Source organism: Emydura macquarii, unplaced genomic scaffold (genome assembly GCF_026122565.2).
Source record: "Emydura macquarii macquarii isolate MOO-44397 ecotype Brisbane River unplaced genomic scaffold, CSIRO-AGI_Emac_v2 contig_1146, whole genome shotgun sequence".
NCBI classification, from domain to species: Eukaryota; Metazoa; Chordata; order Testudines; family Chelidae; genus Emydura; species Emydura macquarii.
This window is the reverse complement of record NW_027131283.1, coordinates 7914103-7935729: the sequence shown is the minus strand read 5'-3', so window position 1 is coordinate 7935729 and position 21627 is coordinate 7914103. Positions and strand designations below refer to the sequence as shown.

General features: G+C 42.2%; 1 protein-coding gene across 2 annotated transcripts; it reads left to right on the top strand.

The window, feature by feature from the left end:
• Positions 1–7917: 7917 nt before the first annotated feature.
• Positions 7918–20640, top strand: DDO (D-aspartate oxidase). Of its 2 annotated transcripts, none has more exons than XM_067546772.1 (5): positions 7918–8138; positions 11863–12037; positions 14313–14421; positions 15759–15935; positions 19427–20640. In XM_067546772.1, exons 2-5 carry the CDS (start codon positions 11866–11868, stop codon positions 19992–19994), a joined length of 1026 nt encoding a protein of 341 aa, XP_067402873.1. In that variant the 5' UTR covers positions 7918–8138; positions 11863–11865; the 3' UTR covers positions 19995–20640. The 2 variants fall into 2 exon arrangements, with proteins under 2 accessions (XP_067402873.1, XP_067402872.1); XM_067546771.1 differs by lacking the exon at positions 7918–8138 and adding an exon at positions 8234–8285.
• The last annotated feature ends 987 nt before the right edge of the window (positions 20641–21627 follow it).

Here is a 21627-nt window from a genome sequence, read left to right as displayed (position 1 = left end):
GTGGTCAGCGATGGATAATCCTCCACAACCTTGGTCAATTGTTCCAATGGTTAATTGCTCTCATGGTTAAAAATTTAGAGTAGTGCTGGCATCTGGCTGCTCATAATTGGTGGCCAGTCTTTCTGCCTCCACAGCCCAACCCTGGGGGAACCTCTCACCCTTCGCTTCACACACATTATGAAGAATACAGCATGCAGATATCACTGATGGGATATTCTTTTTACTCATGTCCAGCCTAGTAAGGAGACTTCTCCATCTGGCCTTTAAACGCCCAAATGTACATTCCACAACCATTCTGCAAGTGCTTAGCCTGTTATTAAAACACTCCTTGTTGCTGTCAAGGTGCCCAGTGTACGGCTTCATTAGCCAAGGGAGCAAGGGGTAAGCAGAATCCCCCAGGATCACTATGGGCATTTCCACACCCCCCACGTGAATTTTTTGCTCGGGGAAAAAAGTGCCCTCCTGCATATTAGAGAACAGCCCCGAATTACGAAATACACGCACATCATGCACCTTCTCAGACCACCCCACATAGATGTCGGTGAAATGACCCCTGTGATCCACAAGGCCCTGCAGGACTATGGAAAAGTACCCCTTGTGGTTTATGTACTCAGTTGCTAGGTGGGCAGGCACTTAAGATAGGGATGTGTGTCCCATCAATGACACCCCCCCTCCCCCCGCAGTCTGGGAACTCCATTGTGGCAAACCCCTCCACTATGTCCTGCACATTTCCCAAAGTCACTATCCTTCATAGCAGAAGTCTATTTGATGGCCCTGCACACTTGAATCACAGCGGTGCCCACTGTAGATTTACCGACTCTGAATTGATTCCCAACTGAACGGTAACAGTCGGGGGTTGCCAGCTTCCACAGAGTGATGGCGACTCTCCTCTCCACCATCACAGCTTGTCTCAAGCAAGTATTCATGTGCTTCAGGGACGGGGCCAGTTCCAAGCACAGTTTGAGGAAAGTTGCCTTTCACATTCGAAAGTTTTGCAGCCACTGGTCATCATCCGACAGCTGCATAACGATGTGGTCCCACCAGTCTGTGCTTGTTTCCCGGGACCAGAACCAGCACTCCATGGAGTGCAGATGATGTGTTAGAGCTTGCAGCAATCATGAATTGTTCTTGGCTTGTAGCAGTGCAGCCTCGGTGGCATCGCTGTTGCCTGTGCTTCAGCTTCTTGCTCTACTTTGAAAATACTCGGTGATAAGCCACAATGTATTTGTGACGCTCACAATAATAGTGCAGAGTTGAGCTGGCTCCATGTGTCCACAGCAATGGCGAGCGCGCAGAGTAAAAAAAAACGGTGCGAAAATTGGTTTCCTGTTTGTTTGGGGGAAGAAGGGAGGGGAAGCAGCGTTGCATCATGGGACAATGACACTCGTCCCAACAAATAACGTGGCTAACGTGGCTAGTTGCACAGTGCACTGCTCTGAAAGTCGAAATAAGCATGGTGAGTGTGGACGCACGAGATCTGCGCAAACAGCGTAGTGTGTACACGCTGCTACGACTTCTAAAAATTGGCTGCTGAAAAGCGACTTTAAGTAAGTCGACTTCACTCGGCAGTGTAGACATATCTCAAGAGGGTCATTAAACTTAGAGGGATAATCTGTCTGTTTAAATGATTCTATCACCTATCCCCATAGCATCTGACACTATTTCCTGGGAAAAAACATGCTCTATGTCAGATGGTCAGTGTTGCTGGTATTAGTGAGTTTTATATGAATCTTGAGATATTCGGTGTTTTTCTTATAGCCTCAGCTTCTGGAGTTATGTTACTGTGTCAGAAGCTCAGCTTTAATTTTTTTTAAATAAGTTTCTAGCCCTCACATTTGCAGAGGAAAGCTAGAAAATATGAACGCTAAAGGCTCAAAAACGAGAAGTCAAATATAAAGACTTTTAAATGGTAGGATTTTAAAGTAAAATTCCATGATTTGGGGGTACCTGGCTCCTGATTTTTTTAATGCTGTGGTTGACAATGCTAGTGGGCTCAAGTTTTTTAAATGATCTACTTTAAACTTTCTTGTTTGTAGTGTCATTGTAACCGCGTTGGTCCTAGAATATGAGAGAGACAACGTGGGTGAGGTAATATCTTTTATTGGACCTGCTTCTCTTAGTGAAAGGTACAAGCTTTTGAACTATACAGATCCCCTCTTCAGATCTGGAGAAGGAAACTGAGTGTCTGAGCTCAATACAAATTGGGACAGATTGTTAAGCAAATAGAATAACGCATGTTGGAGGCAGTCACTTGAAATGATGAGGGCAATTGGGAATTAGATTGTTAGGCATTAAGGCTTTGAAGTGAGCAATTAAGGGTAGCAGGTAATGTGGTATGTTGCAAATTGTAATGAGCCATAAAACCAGTGTCCCTGTTAAATCCCTGGCTTTTGTTGGGTAGCAGAATTATAAATTTAAGTTTGGTGATGTATTTTGGGTGGATTTCCGAGAATTGTGCATTATCTTGTATGTATCTGAGGCAGGCATCTAGGCATTGGTTGTGGAGTTGTTGAAGCTAGTTCCACTTTTTGTTTTACGTTGGATGGCCATCATCAGCTTTTTCTGATAGTTGTTTTGGGTTTCTTGCATGATTTGAATATAGATTTCCTGATTTTTTTCTTTGATGGATGAGTGGTGGAGGTTGAAGTTATGGTGGAAATCTATAAGACAGTTTAGGTAGTCTCTCCAGATGATGAAAATATCATTAATATAAATCAGGTATATAGTTGATTTTGTGGTGCATTTTTCCAGAAATTCAGTTTTTCTGAGGTCCTCCTGCATCTTCTTATATACCAATATCTCACACCACAATGGCATTGCTGCCTGTCTCAAATACATGCAAGATAACACTCAACACTCAGAATCTACCCAAAACACATTGTCAAACTCATCTATTTCATCCTCACCCACAAAAACTTTACATTTAATAACAAACACTTTCTCCAAACAATGGGAACAGCCATGGGCCCTGGGATGGCTTGCCAATATGCCAATCTCTTCATGGCCATCTCGAGGAAGAATTTCTGGAAAAATGTACCACAAAATCAACTATATACCTGATTTATATTAATGATATTTTCACCATCTGGAGAGACGACCTAAACTGTCATAGATTTCCACCATAACTTCAACCTCCACCACTCATCCATCAAAGTCTCTCTAGAACACTCCCACAAGAGCATCAACTTCCTGGACACCATGATCTGCTTAAATGGAACCCTACAAACAACTCATAGACGGAGTTTGAATATTTAATTTGGGAGGGGCAAGCGGTAGGGAGGTTAGGGCATCCCATGGGGGAAGCATCCACGGGCGGACAGGTCTGCGAGCTCGTTTCCCGCTCTCCCTCACTCTCCCGTGGGCCGGTGGGTGTGGCAGCAGTGGCGTACCAAAGAGGCCATCTGCCCTTGGGTGCTGGCTTTGGGGGGGGGCTCCAGCTAGGCCCTCATTGGAGTAACCGCCCCCCCCCAACAATCCCGGCAGCCGCGCTGACCTGGCCTGCAGCTCTTGTCCCTAATCAAGCCCAATGCGGGGCTGGAGAGGCAGAGGGGCCAGGTTGGTGCAGTGGGGAGGTCAGTGGGGGAAGGGTGGTTCCTCCGAGCAGGATCCAGACGGCATCCCCCCGAGGCCAGCGCTGGGGGCATCGCCCCTCAATCGGTATGCCACTGCGCCTTGGGCTGGGGAGTGCACGCTTGCATCTGGGCAAGGGGCTCTGCCAGCTGGGGGAGCAATGGCATACCGAGGGAGGGGACCATGCCCCTGGGCACTGTCTGGGTGGGGCACTGGCTGGGCCCTCCCCAGAGGAACTGCCTCCCAGCGGCTGCTCCGACCTGGCCCCTTCGCCTTCAGCCCCGCATTGGGCTCAGCTAGGGAGCTGTGGACCAGGTCGGTGTGCGGGGATGTCAGTGGGAGGCAGCTCCTCAGAGGACAGCCTGGCCAACACCCCCCCTCAGGCCAGCACCCAGAGGTATGGCCCCTTCCCTCGGTATGCCACTGTGGCTGAGATGCCGGGGGGGAGGGGGAGTAGCACCAGGTGGCATGGAGGACGGGTTTAAAAAATCATCAAATTTGGGCATTGCCCCCCTATGCCCTCCCAAACTTTGCCCATGCAAACAACTATATACAAGACAATCATCACACTTACTCCATAGATCCAGCAACTATCCCAGACACACAAATAAACCTGTTATTTATAGCCAGGTACTCAGATACCACAGACTCCACAGATATGCTCTGAGGAGAAAGTCTGGGATATGCACCTTAAGACGCTCAAAATTGTCTTCACCAAATAAGGACACTCCACCAGAGAAATAGATCACATCATGGAAAGGGTCACCCAAATACCCCAAGAAAACCTGCTTCAATACAGAAATAAAGCCCCCTCTGACCACAAACCCCTAGTTGTCACCTACGACCCCACACTAGAGCCCATAAACAATTACAACCCCTATTTTATGGGGACTACGCACACAAAGAAATCTTTCCTGAACCCATTCTTCTGGCCTTCAAACAACCCTCCAAACTCTCCAAGCTCATCATCAGAAGCAAGCTTCCCACTGTTACCAGATTTGCCCATTACTTTGGGGTGTGCTCATTTATTAAGGTTACTTTCCTGGGGAGGAGGAGTTGTAATCCTATCAATCTACTGCTTGTGTCACTTGTGTTTTCATATGGAGCTTTATTTCTCCCTTCTGCACGTCCCCTCCCAATGGAGCTACCCTGCAGGACCTAAGTATCCCAGGGCTGGGTTCCTCCAGCCCCAGACCATATAAGTACCCATATATACACACACACATTCACAGATTAACAGAGTGCGTCTGAGTGGACCGGGTCAATCAGCATTCTCAAGCTGACCCCTTATATGTCCCTGGACTCAGCAGGTTGGGTCAAACAGCACTTCCAAGTGCCACCCTTATATGCCACAGGTTCAGCATGTCTCTATTCGCACTTTCACATTACAATTATTCTGGTAGTAACCCCCTTGATGAGAAAACCGCACAGGATTGTTGGGCGCTAAAGGGATCTTTAGCTTAGGTAAGAGGAGTGTTGCTGCAGAGCAAATGGGAAAGCCAAGAACACGCAAGAGTAAACAAAGTTCAGAGAGAGTCTGGCAACCAGCTAGAAGTTATTTGATTGCCAGCTATATAAAACTTATGATATTCATAGTAATAGCCATACAAAGAGAGAAAAATTACAAGTACAGTTACAATATTACAAGGTTTCAATTGGGGTATTGGGAAGGTGGGAGGTCTAGGCCAAGTTTGGTTACAAAAGTCAGGTTTAGAAAGTTATACCTGGAGCAAAAGAGAGAGAGATCAAATTAGGTCTGAGGGGGAAAAGTGGGCTTACCCAGAAAGAAAGAGAGAGAGAGTGAGTTGGGGTCTCACCACTCACAGTGTGAACCAATTGAAGGTTCCCAGCAGACAGGCTGTTCGGCTTAGGGTCTGGAGTGCTTGAGGCAGGCAAAGCCCCCAACACGATCAGTCAGGAAAAGGAGAAGTCCCAGTGGAGCTGATGCAGCTTTTGGATCCAGGCATTAGAACAGAGTTTAGAACTTGGGTAGGGGTTTTTGTAGGGAAAAAACTATGGTGCAAGGGAACACACTAGGTTTGTTTATGGATAAATGATGGCTATGTCTTCATTGACGGCAGCAAATTCGCCACCATCAGAGCGACTTCTTTGGATCGACTGAGCGATCAGTGAAGACCCACTCAGTTGATCCAGAAATCGACATATTAAGACCACCTCCTCAAGTAACATGGCGCTGCGTCAATGGGAATGCTGTTCCCATCAGCGCAGTGCAGTAAAGATGGCGCGCAGAAGAGAAGAAGAGAAGTCAATGGAAGTTATGCAAGTTTTTTGCGTAGCTTGCAAAACTCCAGTCAATTGCCACCGAATCTCGGAGGTAAGTGAAGACAAGCTCTAATACTCAAGGGAGTCTATCAGAGTTGCTTTGTTTAGGATGAACAATAGGAACTGATCATTCCTGGCTATGGGCAGTGTTCCTTTGAGGGAGCTCACAATGCAATAAGGCAGATTCAGTATTTGGATGCCAGTAGAGGGTTCATTACTAGAATTGGTCTGATAACTGCTGAGCTGGGGGTGTGCAGGCGTGGGTTCATTAACATTGGGAGCAGAGATCCCCCATCATGCAGTGCTTCCTTGCTTCTCTGGTCCCAGAGTTCAGTGCGGTCTGTGCCTTGGACTCTCTGTTCTCCATTCTGTATGCTAATGGAGATGCCTCTTCATCACATCTTCGATGCAAATGAGGCTAGAGAATTGCCTTAATCCTGTCACCTTTGTCTGGAGGGTTTTAGGTGTGTCTCCCACTGACTTTTCATTGCTTTTGTAAGTCTTTCTTCTGATCAGACCTGTTTCAAGTAGAGGGTGGGGGAGAGGGAGTCCTTCGTGAGTCAGATAGGCTGGGTTACTGCGCCCCGGTTCCCCAAGAACACAGAGCTGACAAGTAACACCACAGACATACCAACTTAAAGTGACACCAGACCCTGCCAAAGCAACAGATTCAAAACCTGCAGACAAATCTCCACTGCCATGATGGTCAATACCCCACACAATACAACTTTCAAGATCCATGGATACTACACATGCTTGTCACAACAAATGACAAACGTCCCAATAACTACTATCTGGGTGAGACCAGACAGTCACTAGACTCTGTAATGAACACACACAGAAAAATTATAAAAGACAAAAATACCATATCATCCCTGGGCAAACACTTTTCATAAAGCAATATCTTTATAAAGCATAGCTGATATTCCACTACTTGTCCTCAAAGGAACCTGCACAACACTTTCAAAAGGCAAGCCCGGGAACTTAAATTCATAACTCTGCTAGATACCAAAAGCCTTGGACTTAACAGGGACATTGGTTTTATGGCTCATTACAATTTGCAGCATACCACCCTGCCTGCTGCCCTTAATTGCCCACTGCAAACCCTTTATGAATAATGATCTAACCCCCCAATTGCCCATTTCATTTCAAGTTACTGCTTCCGATATGCTTCACCCCTTCTGCTTAGCAATCTGTCCCAATCTGTGACTAGCCCAGACACTCTGCTTCCTTCCTCAGACCTGAGAAGAGCTCTGTGTAGCTGGAAAGCTTGTACCTTTCACCAACAGAAATTGGTCCAATAAAAGATATTACCGCACCTATCTTGTCTCTCTTAAACTTCTTTTTCCAGTGAATATGCAAGAAAAAATACATGGATAACATAAGTAAGATTTTCTATTTACAGATATATAAATGACTACAGCAAGACTAAATTTTTTAAATATTATGTATGCCCGTGAACACAAACATCTCATAGTATAAAAGATGGCATAGGTTTTTCCTTTAAAACAAGAAGAGATCATTCCAATCACTACCACAAGAGGGTAGAAGGCGATTTAGGATTTTATATAGTTTTGTTTTTTCATTTGTGGTGGTGTTTATGGCAGTAAAGCTTTCAGTTTGTCCCTTCTGTTTTTACTTAATATCATTTCCCATTTATCTCTGATAATAAAACCAATGCATTGTATAAAACGTTTACTAAATCAGTAGCAAAGAACAGCATTCCAAATTGGAACCTCAAGATATTGTTACATAGTTTGAAATTATTTTAATTGTCTTGCTAATATCTCCATTTTATATTGTGCTAGCAGGTTTTAGCAAATCAAGCTCATTGTCAAAAGAAATTGTTGATTTAATAACGGGTTAACTGCAATTTAATGAGGACCTGTTCCTGATCTGTACTATAAAACTGAGTTTAAAAGGCTGACAGATAATCTTGTATTATTTGGTTAATGATTAGCATTGTTGCCTAAGTACTGTGGCAGCCATGATGGATACGCTAAGGCTGTAATGAATTGCTCATGTCTAGGGAGAAGGCAAGTTAATTCTAGGGGAGCTACACTGGGTGCCTAAAGAGTATCTCCCCTTAAATGCATTGAGGAATTCAGCTGCAGGAAAAATGAACATGGAACAAAAAATGACAAAGCTCGCTCAGTGCTAATGAATAGGCTGTAGGACTTTCCTCTCACTGTGTCAGCTCTGGGGACAGCTTTTGAAAAGGCACAAACAATTGTTTAATTTGTGAAGTGAAGCAGCGAGCATACAGGAGAAAAGGCCAATAAGGGGTGAGTTTCATGTGGTGTCATAACTGCTCCTCCCATTGAGTTAATGTTTTCCTTTCTATCTTATTAATGCTTCTGTGCACTTCTAAGCAATCCCTGCCCTGGGAGAGCAACTCTTGCCAGAGAGAATCTGGATTCTTTACACATAAGGTATTTCCCTCCCCTTCCCCACTTTTTTAAAAAAAGATCATAGATATATTTAGCTATATATATAAAGAAGCTGTTCGCTCACAGAGACCATTCCTTTGGAATAGCAGGATGTGGTCCCTTGTAGGCAACATATCGGATGTTAAACTGATGCAATACTAGATTTCATTCCACAAGATACTTACAGATGCTTAAAGCAACAGCTACACTAATTCATATGGGGGCTGTGTTTAGATCTGGGCTAGAGGCTGCCCCGCTGTGAGCTGAGCTGTCCTGTCACATCTGTTTACAGCAAGTGCCATTAGCCACAGTGCTTAATGCAGAAAGTAAAACCATAGGACTTGTGCTCAGAGGTATGGGAAACTTAAACTCTTTAAAATGATTATCTCAACCGTATGAAGAGAGAATATGTCTGGCAATGTCTAAGTCTTGGTCAATGGGAAGTTCAGACGTTTGCTTTTTCTTACTAGTATTACTGCAAGCTGTTTAGTGCTGCTAGCTGCTTGGGCAGCATGTGCTGCAGAACTCAGAATTCTCCTGCATGTTAAAGTGTGTATGTTTCATTCTTGTTCATGTTTTATTTTAGAGGAGCCTGAGCTTTTCTCACTGAAGTAATTAAGTTGTGTGGATTTTAGCCCTAACTTTGTACCAAGTTTGTTTTGTACGCGTTGGCAGATTGACTCCTGACTTTCATAAACTGCAGTGGCAAGTGCTACAGAAATGCTTGTTAATGAATACATTAAATTAATCAATCAACCCTCTGAGCTTGCTTCACCTGCACTGGTGGAGGAGCATGGGTGTGTGGGTGCATATACAAATCTTCATTAGCAGGGACAGCTGCAATCTCAAGGGGCATTCCTTACCAGGCAGGGCAGATAGAGTTTGCACTATTGCCCTCCCTTCAGTTTCTATCAGTGGAGGGCAGCTTTAAAGCACAATTCATGGGAGCTCTGCTAGTGGAGACTGCCCTGCAAGGGGCTGAAAGCTTTTGCAAGCTGGCATAGGTGCTGGAACTAGGGGTTCTGAGAGTGCTGCCACATCTCCTAGCTTGAAGTAGTAATAACAACCCAAATACATGGTTTCCCCCTTCAACATCCCCACTATAAAAATTGTTCCAGCACCACTGCAAGCTAGGGTCTATTTAGGTAAAACAAGCTTCTGAGAGATAAAACCCTGTCTGGAGAGAATGATTTATGGTCAAACCTGAGCCTTTCCTGACATGGCTCTCTCATCGTTCTGTCTTGGCTACGAGGAGGTAAATTCAAAAATTTAGTCTCTGCTATGGCTCATTAGTATCAATGAGTGTCAGACAGGACAATAGAGGAGGAATCAGGGTTAGTTCTCTGGCTGGTGGATGATGGGTGCATACAATGGAAAAGCAGGATCCTGTAAGATCACATGTTTTGCTGAGACCCAAGATGCTCTTTGAATCTGCTGATAGCAGGACAAGGTTTTCACTAGAGTTGGAATTTCTTTTCATTAAAAGTTTAATTTAAAAAATGGCTTCCCAATATTAAAAAGGCCTTTTTTCCCAGAACCAATTCCTTCTTGCAAAATTTTTTTTTAACATTAGCAAAATCTTCTGGGTTTTGCAGGTAGTTTTTTTAACCAACATTTTTAAATGAAATAATTTTTTAAGTAGTTATTGAAATGCTTCATTTGACAACGCCCGTGTTCTTACTGAAAACTGGGATTTTAGTCAATGGAAACTCAGAAAATTACTTTGATAACATTTCAGTAAAAAATGTCGCAGAAAGTGGGTTCCTTTCAAACCCCAGAAAATGACAACAAATATGAAATTTTGTAATTTTTCACTAAATCGTTTCCCTCTTTTGCAAACTTTTCTCATTCCTACAGATCCAGGGACCTAGCAGCTTCTATGTGAAGATGGGCCTGAGCTGCAAAGCTTATGTCCATCTCAGAATTTTTCCAAATTTAGGATTGGAGTGATTATTCAGATCTAGGCTTCTGGTTTGGTTCCATCTACTGCTAGAACTGGAGTCTTTAAGCGTACTCTTCACCACCTTATCTCTGGCTGACTTGTAAAAGTAGGGTGGGGAATTAAAACCAACAAAAGGAAGTATTTTTTCACACAACACACAGTCAACCTGTGGAACTCTTTGCCAGAGGATGTTGTGAAGGCCAAGATTATAACAGAGTTTAAAAAAGAACTAGATAAGTTCATGAAGGATAGGTCCATCAATGGCTATTAGTCAAGATAGGTAGGGATTGCTGTTTGCCAGGGGCTGGGAATGGCTAACAAGATGGATCATTTGATGATTAGCTATTCTATTCATTCCCTCTAAAGCACCTGGCACTGGCCACTGTTGGAAGACAGGTTACTGGGCTAGATGGGCCATTGGTCTGACCCAATATGTTTCTTCTTATGTTCTTATAAAATAAAGAAAGTAGCCAAAGCAAGTCCCAGAGAAGGGCTGCAAGGATTACAACTGTTACTCAGAGAGGATGCAATGAAGGGGTAAATGTTTCTTCTCTTGCAAACCTGCACAGCAGCCAGGCATAGTCTAGAGGGGAGCAGGGAAGAGATGTGCCAGAGCCGGCCTCCTGCCCCAGCAGGCCAAGCAGAGCAAGCCCTGCAGGGCAGCTTGACATGTGCAGAAATTGGGGGGGTGGCACATAACCATGTGTGACACCCCCATATGCTGCACCTCAGTTTGGGGGGGCAATGGCTTCTGCATGCACCCACCCAAACTATTCCAGTGGCACCAGGTCCTCTTGGCTTGATGGATTTACTATTCTTTGGTTTATGCCGAGTCGTGAACACCTGCAATTCTTATTGAGGTCAGTTGGGAGCAATGGGTGCTCAGGATTGTACCCTCATGCACAGAGGAGGACCCATTAATCTGTGAACTAGAGCACAGAATTTTCATGCATACCCTAGTTGAAGGGAGACACTGGACTGGAGCCATTGTTGTCACTCTAACCCTAGGGACAGAAATGTATTCTTATAGATTTCAAAGCACAAAAGGCCTTCTCTCTCTACCCTTCAAGGCATAATTAAGACAACAGGGACCATCTATCTGCAAACAATTTTTAGACATAAGTATAGAAGCAGTTACTCTATACCCTGCAAAACTATGCATTGCAGTTAATGTAAAGTATTTATTTTCTGGGACAAAAATCAGCAGGTAAACTAGTCTCTGAGACAAAGAATTAACTAGAACAAATCCTAGACAAAGACATTTTCCAGCTTATATCTGAACCCCTACTCTAAGTAACTGCTTATCTATATGGCATTTTGTTTTCATTGTTCAGTCCTTAAGTTGCTTTATCTCTATAAGATGCTGATGACTGAAAATATTTTGATTCCATTTTCCATAATCCTGCAAAGGCCTATGCACAGGAATAAGCTTTATTTGCCCACATAATCAATCCTGTGGTCTTTAGTGGAACTACTCACATATATAAAGGTTTACGGGATCCAGCCCTATTGTATTTTCTGTCTCTTGTTTACAGTAGACCGCAGAACTAACAAGAAAGGATTTTTTTAAAATTTACATTGGATGTGGCGCCTTAAATAACCTGTTGGAAATCCTTTCTCCCCTCCTCCTCTTCATAGCATATGGATAAGCGAAGGATCGCAGTTGTTGGTGCTGGGCTGATTGGCCTCTCCACAGCAGTGTACATTTCAGAATCCATCCCCAAATGCTCTGTGACTGTAATTTCAGACAAATTTACTCCCAACACAACGAGTGATGTAGCAGCTGGAATGCTTATTCCACATACTTATCAAGGTAAGTGAAATTTCTGCTCTGCTCATAACTCAAACGTCAGAACAATGTGGATTAAAGTTTCTGCTATATGACTTTTTTCAGGTTTAAATTTTGTTCTTCATAGATGATACCAAAGATAAATTATTCCACCTAATGATACTATTACAATCTGATTAATTTAGAATATATGTCTGCAGTCTTTATTTTCTGAACAGTCATAAATTATGTTGAGTAGAAACCCCCAGTGTTTTGATGCTTAGTGACCTGCTCTTGTTCCATTTTCAGTCCTAAGGTGTTTGGAGACATTGTGTGTGTGTGTGTGTGTGTGTGTGTGTGTGTTAACCAAAAAGTGACGTGTGAGGTCTGTACCAAGAGTCTGTAGGCTACGGGTTGTCATAAGCATTGCGAAATGTATATATGGATAATATTTAAGCAGTTATGTATTTATACTAAAAATTATATTCTCAAGGTCTTTGAGTTAAGGCAGTTCACCAGGAAGTGACATGCCCTAGAAATGTTCCTTTCAGGCAGGAGACACCTTTCTCCCTTTCCAGTCATTTGTGTAGTGTATGCCTCACCATGTAACCCTATTTGCATACTGAGAAACACATAAAAGAGACTGCAAAATCTACAAGAGAGGAAATTCACAGGAGGGAACAAACAGCAAAGGTGTCCTGTTTATGACTAATGACAAAGGATTGTTAGGGTATATCTGCGGGTACAAGGAAACTCACAAGATCCTTCATCTAGGAGACAAGCAGACAGCTTTCCTGTCTCATGAGAGGAGGGTCAAGGCCAAGCCTGGCTGTAAAATGCTATAGGGATTTTGGGTGAGCGGTATTCTGCAAGACATGAGAGTATCTTGTTACTTGTTACATGCATTCTTGAGTCTAGGCTCGAGAATGCATGTTATGATTTTGTTTTATATATAATCCTTTGTTTCCAATACTTCTACCTGCTACTACTTTAATCTCTGTGCTTTGTTAAATAAACTGATACTTGATTTCACTATAATCATATCTGTGCTATGTGTTAAATGCTGTGAGTTAAATGGAATGGTGATCTGATGTGGAATTTGTAAGCGGAGGTGTACCGTTTCTTTGGAAGCAGCGAATCTCTGAATAGTGGGAGTGTCCAGGGGAGCAGGGGCTGGGCCTTCCCGGGATGGTCAGAGAGCTTTAGGATTGGAGTGTGCCTATCACTAACCTGTAGGTCTGGCATGCATGGTAGGCCTAGAAGGGAGGACTTGTGTTGCCTGTGGCTGGTGGAGTTGTGGAGCTGACCCCCGGGAGGCACAAGGTTTCCTCACGCTAAGGGCAGGTGATAGCGAGGTGCCTCACGACCCTGGGTACAGCCGGGAAGTGTCACAGTGTGCAGACATTATTGTTAATGAAAGGATCCCTGTTTCAATCATTACTATGGTATGATGTTTGCTTGAAAGAATAGATACTCCATAGAATACACAGGCCTGCATTGGGAAAGGGTTATAAGGGAATTTAGGAGAGATTGTGTCTTGGGGGAGAGAGGAGGGGAGGAAGAAAAAGAAAAAAGGCAGGAAACACTAAATTAAAAGCTCCTCCAGCAATTTTAACCTGACTGCTTGGCACATCTTGTATATTTCATGATATACATTTTGTGACATGACCAGTACTGTATTGACCTACACGTTTAACCAGAAAAGCAGCAATAGAAGATACTGCCTGTGGAAGGGGGACTGAATTCATGTTCTAGGAAATACAACTTTTGCATGTCCTTACTTTTAAAATTTAATCTTAAACTGTCCATCTTTAGGCCCTGATGACTTCAGTAGGGCAGGAGTATGTGCTAGTGCATCCCAGTGCAGGACTGGGGCCTTGATATTGCAGTAGGATATATTATCTATGAATTTATAATTCAATCAACAGGGTATGCATTGATTTTTGAACCGTGGTTCAGTCTCGTAGTGTGTAACAAGGATTATGAAGGGCCCAATACTGCAAGCTGCTGGGCGCTGTCATCTCCCTTTGAAAATGCATGCAGTTCTTGGGAGTTGACGGTAACTAGCACCTTATAGGAAGTATGCATTACCTTATAACACTGGACCTTATGAATACCAAAATACAGTTTAATCCCCATGTATGTTGTGTGTTCAGTACAGTGTAGATTTACCTGGTCATGTACAAAGTTTTACCAATGTAGAAAATGTACTATTCCTATTTTCTCTGATGCCTGTCTTTCTTGGCTGATGCTGGTTTGGGAGTTATTTCCTGTATCTTCTCCGTCCATTTAAGTTTTTTGCTTTATTTCATATGTACAGGCACACCAATTCACCAGCAAAAGCAGTGGTTTAGGGAGACCTTCGACTATCTTTTTGCAATCAATAATTCATCGGAGGCTTCAGATGCTGGCATCCATTTGGTGTCTGGGTAAGAAAGGAGCTCAAAATAGGTGTTTAGAATTGTTATGCTATATACTGTAATAGGCAGGGTGACAATCCATCTGGTACTCAAGGGACATTCTTTCTCTGGAGTTTCTCTTGAGACCCCTATTCAAAAGGAGCTACAGTGTTAAGCATTTGATCAGATGAAGTGAGTTTTCAAGCAAAAATAATTCAAAATCTCACACAAAGAAAACATTCAGGGCTGGTGTCACTTAAATATAAGTTGTAGCCCATATTTTCCCTACATTCATCCTTCTTTAGTTGCTTGAAATGTAGGTGATCACCCTAGTAATGGGAGATGGAACGTTGTAGGATCTTTCAGGTATGATAACTAAATATAAAACACAATATGTTTGCTGCCACCATACACATTAAGATCTGCCTACTCAGTGAGTGAAGGTGAGGCTGCAGTTTGTGGCTTTGTTGGCTTGGCACCTGGAAGAAAGTGTGATCAGGATTACACGTGACACTGCCAGAAGCTGCAGACAGAAAGCTTTGTAACCTTTAGAAAGCCTGAGTTAATAGCTAATCAGCAGAAGAGGTGGAGTTAGTACTTTCCTAGCTAGGATAAGTGTGTTGTGTAGAGAGCTGGTAAAAGTTTGGATTTTAAAGGTGAGGGGAGAAAAAGTGTTAGCTGTAGCTGTTCAATGGTGCAGGAATCCCAGGGTTTAAACTCTTAAAGGGAGTAAGGTTTGTACCTTACCTGGAGATGGGCTCAAACAGTGGAGTTGTGATGCAGATCTGGATTTGAGCCAATCTCTAAATTTAACTTGGTGTTGAATTTAGTTTGTGGATTCCTGGGGATTAACCTAGAATCTCTGCAACAAGATTCAAGGCTGGAGAGTAAATGGAGTGCAGAAAGGATATGGTTTTAATGGCCCAGGCTCTCATTCTTCAGCACAAATTTAGTTCTAAATGAAAACAGTGAAAATAAGAGGACACAGAACACATTGAACTGTTATTTCCCCCATCCTTCCACTCACTGCATGTAATGTATTTAACTCTGTGTTATCCCATTATTCCCTGCATCCCCCACATTTAGTGATTTTTAATCTGGCTCCATTACCACAAGCCTCACTCTGCTTTATCTGCCCTCACTCGTAGGTCCAAGTCCTACCAAGACTCCTCTAAATCTTATGGCCAATTAAATAGTCATCATCTATGAGGTCTTTTACTTTGTTACTTTCTATCTATCTAAACTCTAGAGATCCTGCTGACCAATGGAAGATGATTCATAATATTTTTAAACTAAGGTCAAAATAAATTGTGTCATATCAGCATGAGCGTGTCTAAGTCTAGGCTCTTCTCTTCCATATCCTTTAGCTGGCAGATCTTTAAAACCATTCGTGATGAAGTGTTACCATTCTGGTCTGATGTTGTCCTGGGATTTCGTTCAATGACTAACGAGGAGCTGAAGAAATTTCCACAGCACAAATCTGGTCAGGCTTTTACTACGCTGAAATGTGACTGCCCGTCCTATCTGCTGTGGTTGGAGAAAAGGTTTGTTTTGATGGGGGTGGCTGCTATTTCCTGAAAGCAATGAATTGGGATTTTTTCCCCTTGATTGAATGGATTTAAAAATCTTTCCTTCCTTCCTGGGACAAACAGAGCCTGCCTGGTCTGTCTCCTGTGACTGAGTTACCCCTGGGTTACACATATCCTCTTTTCCAAGGTCACATGAGCAAGTCACATGTCAGTGCATATTTTGTTGAGTCATGGGAGCAACCATTACCCATATTCTGGTTTATATGTCCACAGGAAGGCCCATTGGGTGGGGACAGGCTTCTTCTATGGCCTATTGTGCAAACTAAGTGTCCTTTAATGGGCCATTAACTTGCATAGTCCATTCACAATGTGCTGTTTGGCTTCAATGTAGATTTTACTTGGTGAGTGTTACTCAGGAATACAGCATATACGTAGAATGCCATTATATAGTCAATATCTATAACTTCAGATATAAAAATGATATGATATATGCATATAAACAGGATAATCATACTCAGCAAATCATAACTTACCTTACATGACATACTTTATACGAGATTCATTGCACTTATATAACAGTGGTAGCAACAATGATATGAATGGTCATTTTAATCATACAACATCACAATGTTAAATAACGTAGGGCCAAGAACCGATCCCTGCAGGACCCCACCGATCCGTTCAATGACGATTCCCCATTTACAATTAGATTTTGACACCTATCAGTTAGCCAGATTTTAATCCATTTAATATGTGCCATGTTAATTTTGTATAATTCTAGTTTTTTAATCAAAATGTCATGTAACACCAGGACAAACACCTTATAGAAGTCTAAGTATATTAAGTCAGCACTATTACCTTTACCAACCAAACTTGTAATCTCATCAAAAAAGATATCAAGTTAGTCTGACAGGATCTGTTTTCTATAAACCCATGCTGATTTGCATTAATTACGTTACCCTTCTTTAGTTCATTATTAATTGGGTCTGGTAACAGCCATTCTGTTATCTTGTCCAGGATCAATGTCAGGTTTACAACCTATAAGTACCCAGATCATCCCATTTGCCCTTTTTAAAAATTGCACAACATTAGCTTTCTTCCAGTCTTCTGGAACTGCTCCAGTGTGCCAAGACTTATTGAAAATCAGCGTTAATGGTCTGGCAAGCTCCTCACGCAGTTCTTTAAAACTCTTAGATGCAAGCCATCAGGGACTGCTGATTTTAAAATATCTAACTTCAGTAACTTCTATTTAACATCTTCCAAAGATATTAGTGGAGTGGAAATAGTGTTATCATCATATGATGAGACTACATCCTCAAATATAGAACAAAAATATTTATTGAATATTTCTGCCTTTTCTGCATTATTATTGATAAGTCTGCCACATGTCAAAGAGTATTTGGATGTTCCTCATTTGTCAGTGTGTAACTTTCAAAATACATCCCATCAGCTCTTAAAAATGGTAAAAGATGCTAGTCCTCTGTGAGTCATTCACCACAAATCAAAGGTGATGTTTCAAAGCCTCTAGGTCTCACTGGTTTTGAGCTATGAAAAGACAAAAACTGTCAGAAGAATTTGAAAATCTGGGAAAATGTCTCATGTTCTGAACCTTTGTATTTCGGAATTGGCTGTGCCAATTCATCTCTAATTTGGTCAAAAATCTCTCTTCTGGCCAACTTATCTCACAAACCAGCCTGGAAAGGGGTAAAAAGAAATCCGGGTATGACCTTTCTGTATTATCATCTTGTAGAAAACCTTACAGAAATACTAGTATGTGGAAAATGCTTGTACAAATGAAGGCTTTAAAATCCATGCATGTGCCGAAAAAAGTCCTACATTTGATTATATTTTTTTCTTTTTGAAGACCAGCTCTCCTCAAGCCACATCAATTTCAAAGAATTTTAGCAGAGTCAGAAAGCAGATCCTATCATGTGTATGTATAATCCATTTAAATGCATTTAAAAAGAGCAAATAATGTTTGTCATTTCACAGACATAGTGATTAGATACAAGGTGATTTGATGTTAGGTAGTAAAATGTGTATCTACATCTTGGAACAAATTTCCAAATAATCTGATTGGTTGATTATGTCCCATGCCATTATACTATGTGAAATAACACTTCTTGTTTTTAGCAGCAAGCATAAGTGGGAGTATACTCTTGTGCTGCCGGTGCCATCTGACTTCTGTACAATCTCACAGGAACACACGCCTTGTTGTGTTTCATTGCTTAACTGATACTGAAAATTGTACTGAGGAACAACTGAATTGCTGAATCTATTTAGTACCTGTTAGGCTGCTTTGCCACAAAGGCTTCTGCTGCTTCCTTATTCCTATATCAGACTCTTCTCATTTCCGAAAGGATACAGTCTAACAAGATGATCAAGATTTTTTCTCCTCTGTGGGTACCAGGAAAGAGAGCATAGTAAATAAGTAACTATTTTGCAAAGTTATCTGAACAATATTTATGGTACCTTGCCTTGGCAGCACAAAAGCATGTTTCATACCCTCTTTCTAGGTTAGCTTTAATGTCACAGTTCAAGAACGTTCTTCCACTACCTTGTCTGAAGTCAGTAGAATTTTTAGTAATTTTGTACTAACATGTTTTTGAAAAAAGATGAAGAATCTCAACTGTTACAGGTGAACTCCTACTTCCGAGAGTTAATCTGTACCTATGAGAGAGATTAGGAGCTGGTCCTGCAGGGAGAACCCTAAATTTAAGCCATGCTCAAAATGAAGTTTAGGTTGAGATTTAAGTTAACAATAAATGCAAACTCCAGGAAGAGGATGAGTTTTTGTTGAGAGAATGATGTGTGTGCATAACATGCAGTCTAAGAGATCTGTTTATATATATATATTAAGCCATGTCATCCCATTCTACATTAAATAGCTACTTTAAAGGAGCCAGAGTGAATTGATGCTAACACCTGCTGTATCTCACTCTCTATAAATGAGGCTGATTCCTTTCTTCCTTATGAATTTATAAAATAGTGTCATATTTGATAGCATCCCTGATATACAGAGTGACATCAGGGATGAATTTGGATTTAAGTAGCAGGCACCTTAGAAATGTATGTACTAAAGTCCTATTAATATAAAAAATACGTGTATGATGTAAAAGTGACATTTTGCCCATCCTTAGGTGGTAGAAACTGCCCAGTTTTGGAGTCGTCATAAGAGTGAATTCATGAGATCTCTCTGGTTTTTTGGTTTGTTTTTTTTTTGCCATACCATGTCTGTAATATTTATACACCTGATATATTTTGCCCTGTCCAATCTTACAAACAAATAAATAGCCTTTTGTTTGCAATGTCTTAATTCCAACAGCTTAATCAGACAAGTCATAAACAGAAGCCCTGTGCTACCTAACTTTAACTTTTCTTCAACCTGTAATTTTCTATTCTTCTGTGTGTTAAAGATTCTCTTATTTACTTGACTTGCATAAAAAATATCAAGACAATTTATTAATAGTTAATTGTCATGATTTACCTCCAGTGTTTCTTTTTAGGTTGAAAGAAAATGGCAGCCAGGTGTATGTTAGACGAATAGAAGATCTATGGGAACTGCATAGCAAATATGATATTGTTGTCAACTGTTCAGGCATTGGATCCAGAGAACTCGTGAGTGACTTGGAGATATACCCTGTCAGAGGTCAAGTACTCAAGGTTCATGCTTCTTGGGTGAATCATTTCATCCGGGATGGGGACGGATTAACCTACATCTATCCAGGAATACACAATGTAACATTAGGTGGGACAAGGCAGAAGGACAACTGGAGCTTGTCCCCAGATCCTAACAGTAGCAAAGACATATATGACAGATGTTGTGCTCTTGAACCCTCACTTCAAAGAGCCCAGGACATAAAGGTGAGGGTGGGTCTGAGGCCATCCAGGTTAGCTGTGAGATTGCAGAAAGAGATACTGGTCCATGATGGGAAACAACTACCCGTGGTCCACAATTATGGACATGGTTCAGGTGGCTTTTCAGTGCACAGGGGTACTGCCAAAGAAGCTGCTCGACTAGTGGGAGAATGCATTGCTGCTCTGGAAGGCTCCTCTTCAAAGGCAAAGTTATAATCAAAGGTTCCTCCTTTCCAGTTAGTGGTAGGTTATAATAAAGCTACTAGTAATACCTTTGGAATGTTATTCTATAAGCAATGGAAGAAACTGTGTGCCACATTCTGCACTATAACCAAGTGATTGTTTTTGTTTTGTTTTCCCACAGGGGATAGGTTTTTTTGATCTTTTATCTTTCTCTAGTGAGAGTTCATTCAGGAGCATAGTGATTGTCTGGTTTCACCCACATAGCTGTTGATAGGGCATTTTATGCACTGGATGAGATACAGGATATGTAGTGCTAGATTTGTGTAAGACCCAAGGATCTTGAAAGGTGAGCTGTGTGGGGTATTGACTCAGCAGAGACACTGGTATGACCACAATTGTCTGTTTACAACAATCTGTAACCCATCAAACGTCCTTTGTCCTATGTGTTTATGAGCCATTTCATGTTGAATGGTCCCTAGCAATATGCGTTAACTCCTGTGCTTAACAATCCACCTTGTATTTACATGTGACATTCTGATTACCTTTCACAGACCTGAAGAAAAACTCTGTAGCTTGAAAGTTCTCTTACACCAACAGATGTTGGTCCAATAAAAGATATTATCTCACCCACTTTGTCTCTCTCATATCCTGGGACCAAAATGGCTGCAGCAACACTGCAAACAACAATGGATAATTTCATATGGTCAGTTGACAGATACTTTCTCTGATGGGGTGTATAGATCCTATCCAGAAATTGGCCAAAGCACAACAACCCTTCACCGTGCAATATACATATAGTAAACCCTTGCTATAATGAACCTCTGAAGATCCAAGCCATTTGTTTGGTATAGCCAAGTGTTCATTATAGCGAGGCCTGGAGGGGGGTGGGGAGAAGACAGCTCCTCCAGCCCTGGGGCCATGACTGGGGCAGGGTGCTTCTCTGGCCCCGATGCCACAGCAGGAGCTGACAGTGTTCCTCCGGCCCTGGGACCATGGCCAGGACAGAGAGCTCCTCTGGCTCTGGGGCCATGACAGGAGCTGATAGCACTTCTCTGATAGCAGGGAAAGACCCCTCTTCTGGCCCCACTCTGCCCCCCACCAGAGGAGATCACTCTTCCAGCCGCAGCTGCAGAGCTGGAGGAGCACTCTGCACCGGTCCCGACCCAGGGTCAGAGGAGATCTTGGCCACAACCTTGGGGCCGAAGGAGCTTTCAGCCTCCCATACAGTGAGTGGGGCCAGAGGTGGGACCCAGGGACTATATACTCTTTGGATGCAACTGAAAAATGATATTAAATTTGTCTTTTATAGATTTATAGCTATGATATATAGCTGCAATAGCTTTGATTCTCGTTATAGGAAGGACACTTATGTACCTACTGTCTTTCTCAATGCAAGCTATGACAAATCATCATAGCAACAATAATACCAACTGTAGAAAATGAACAGCTACATAAACTCTTGGATCAACCTATTGGTCTGGAGTGTCTATTCTGTTCCAGTTATTTTACCTTGCTCTCATAGGGCAAAACAGCTATACAGCTGGCAGATCTAGCCTCAAGAATTGCCCTATTATAGGGGAATTCATAAGTGTCATATAGCTGCCATAGTGGTTCCTACACCACTCCACCTACTGGTCCCTGGCATAAGAGTGTGCCCAGTGAAAAA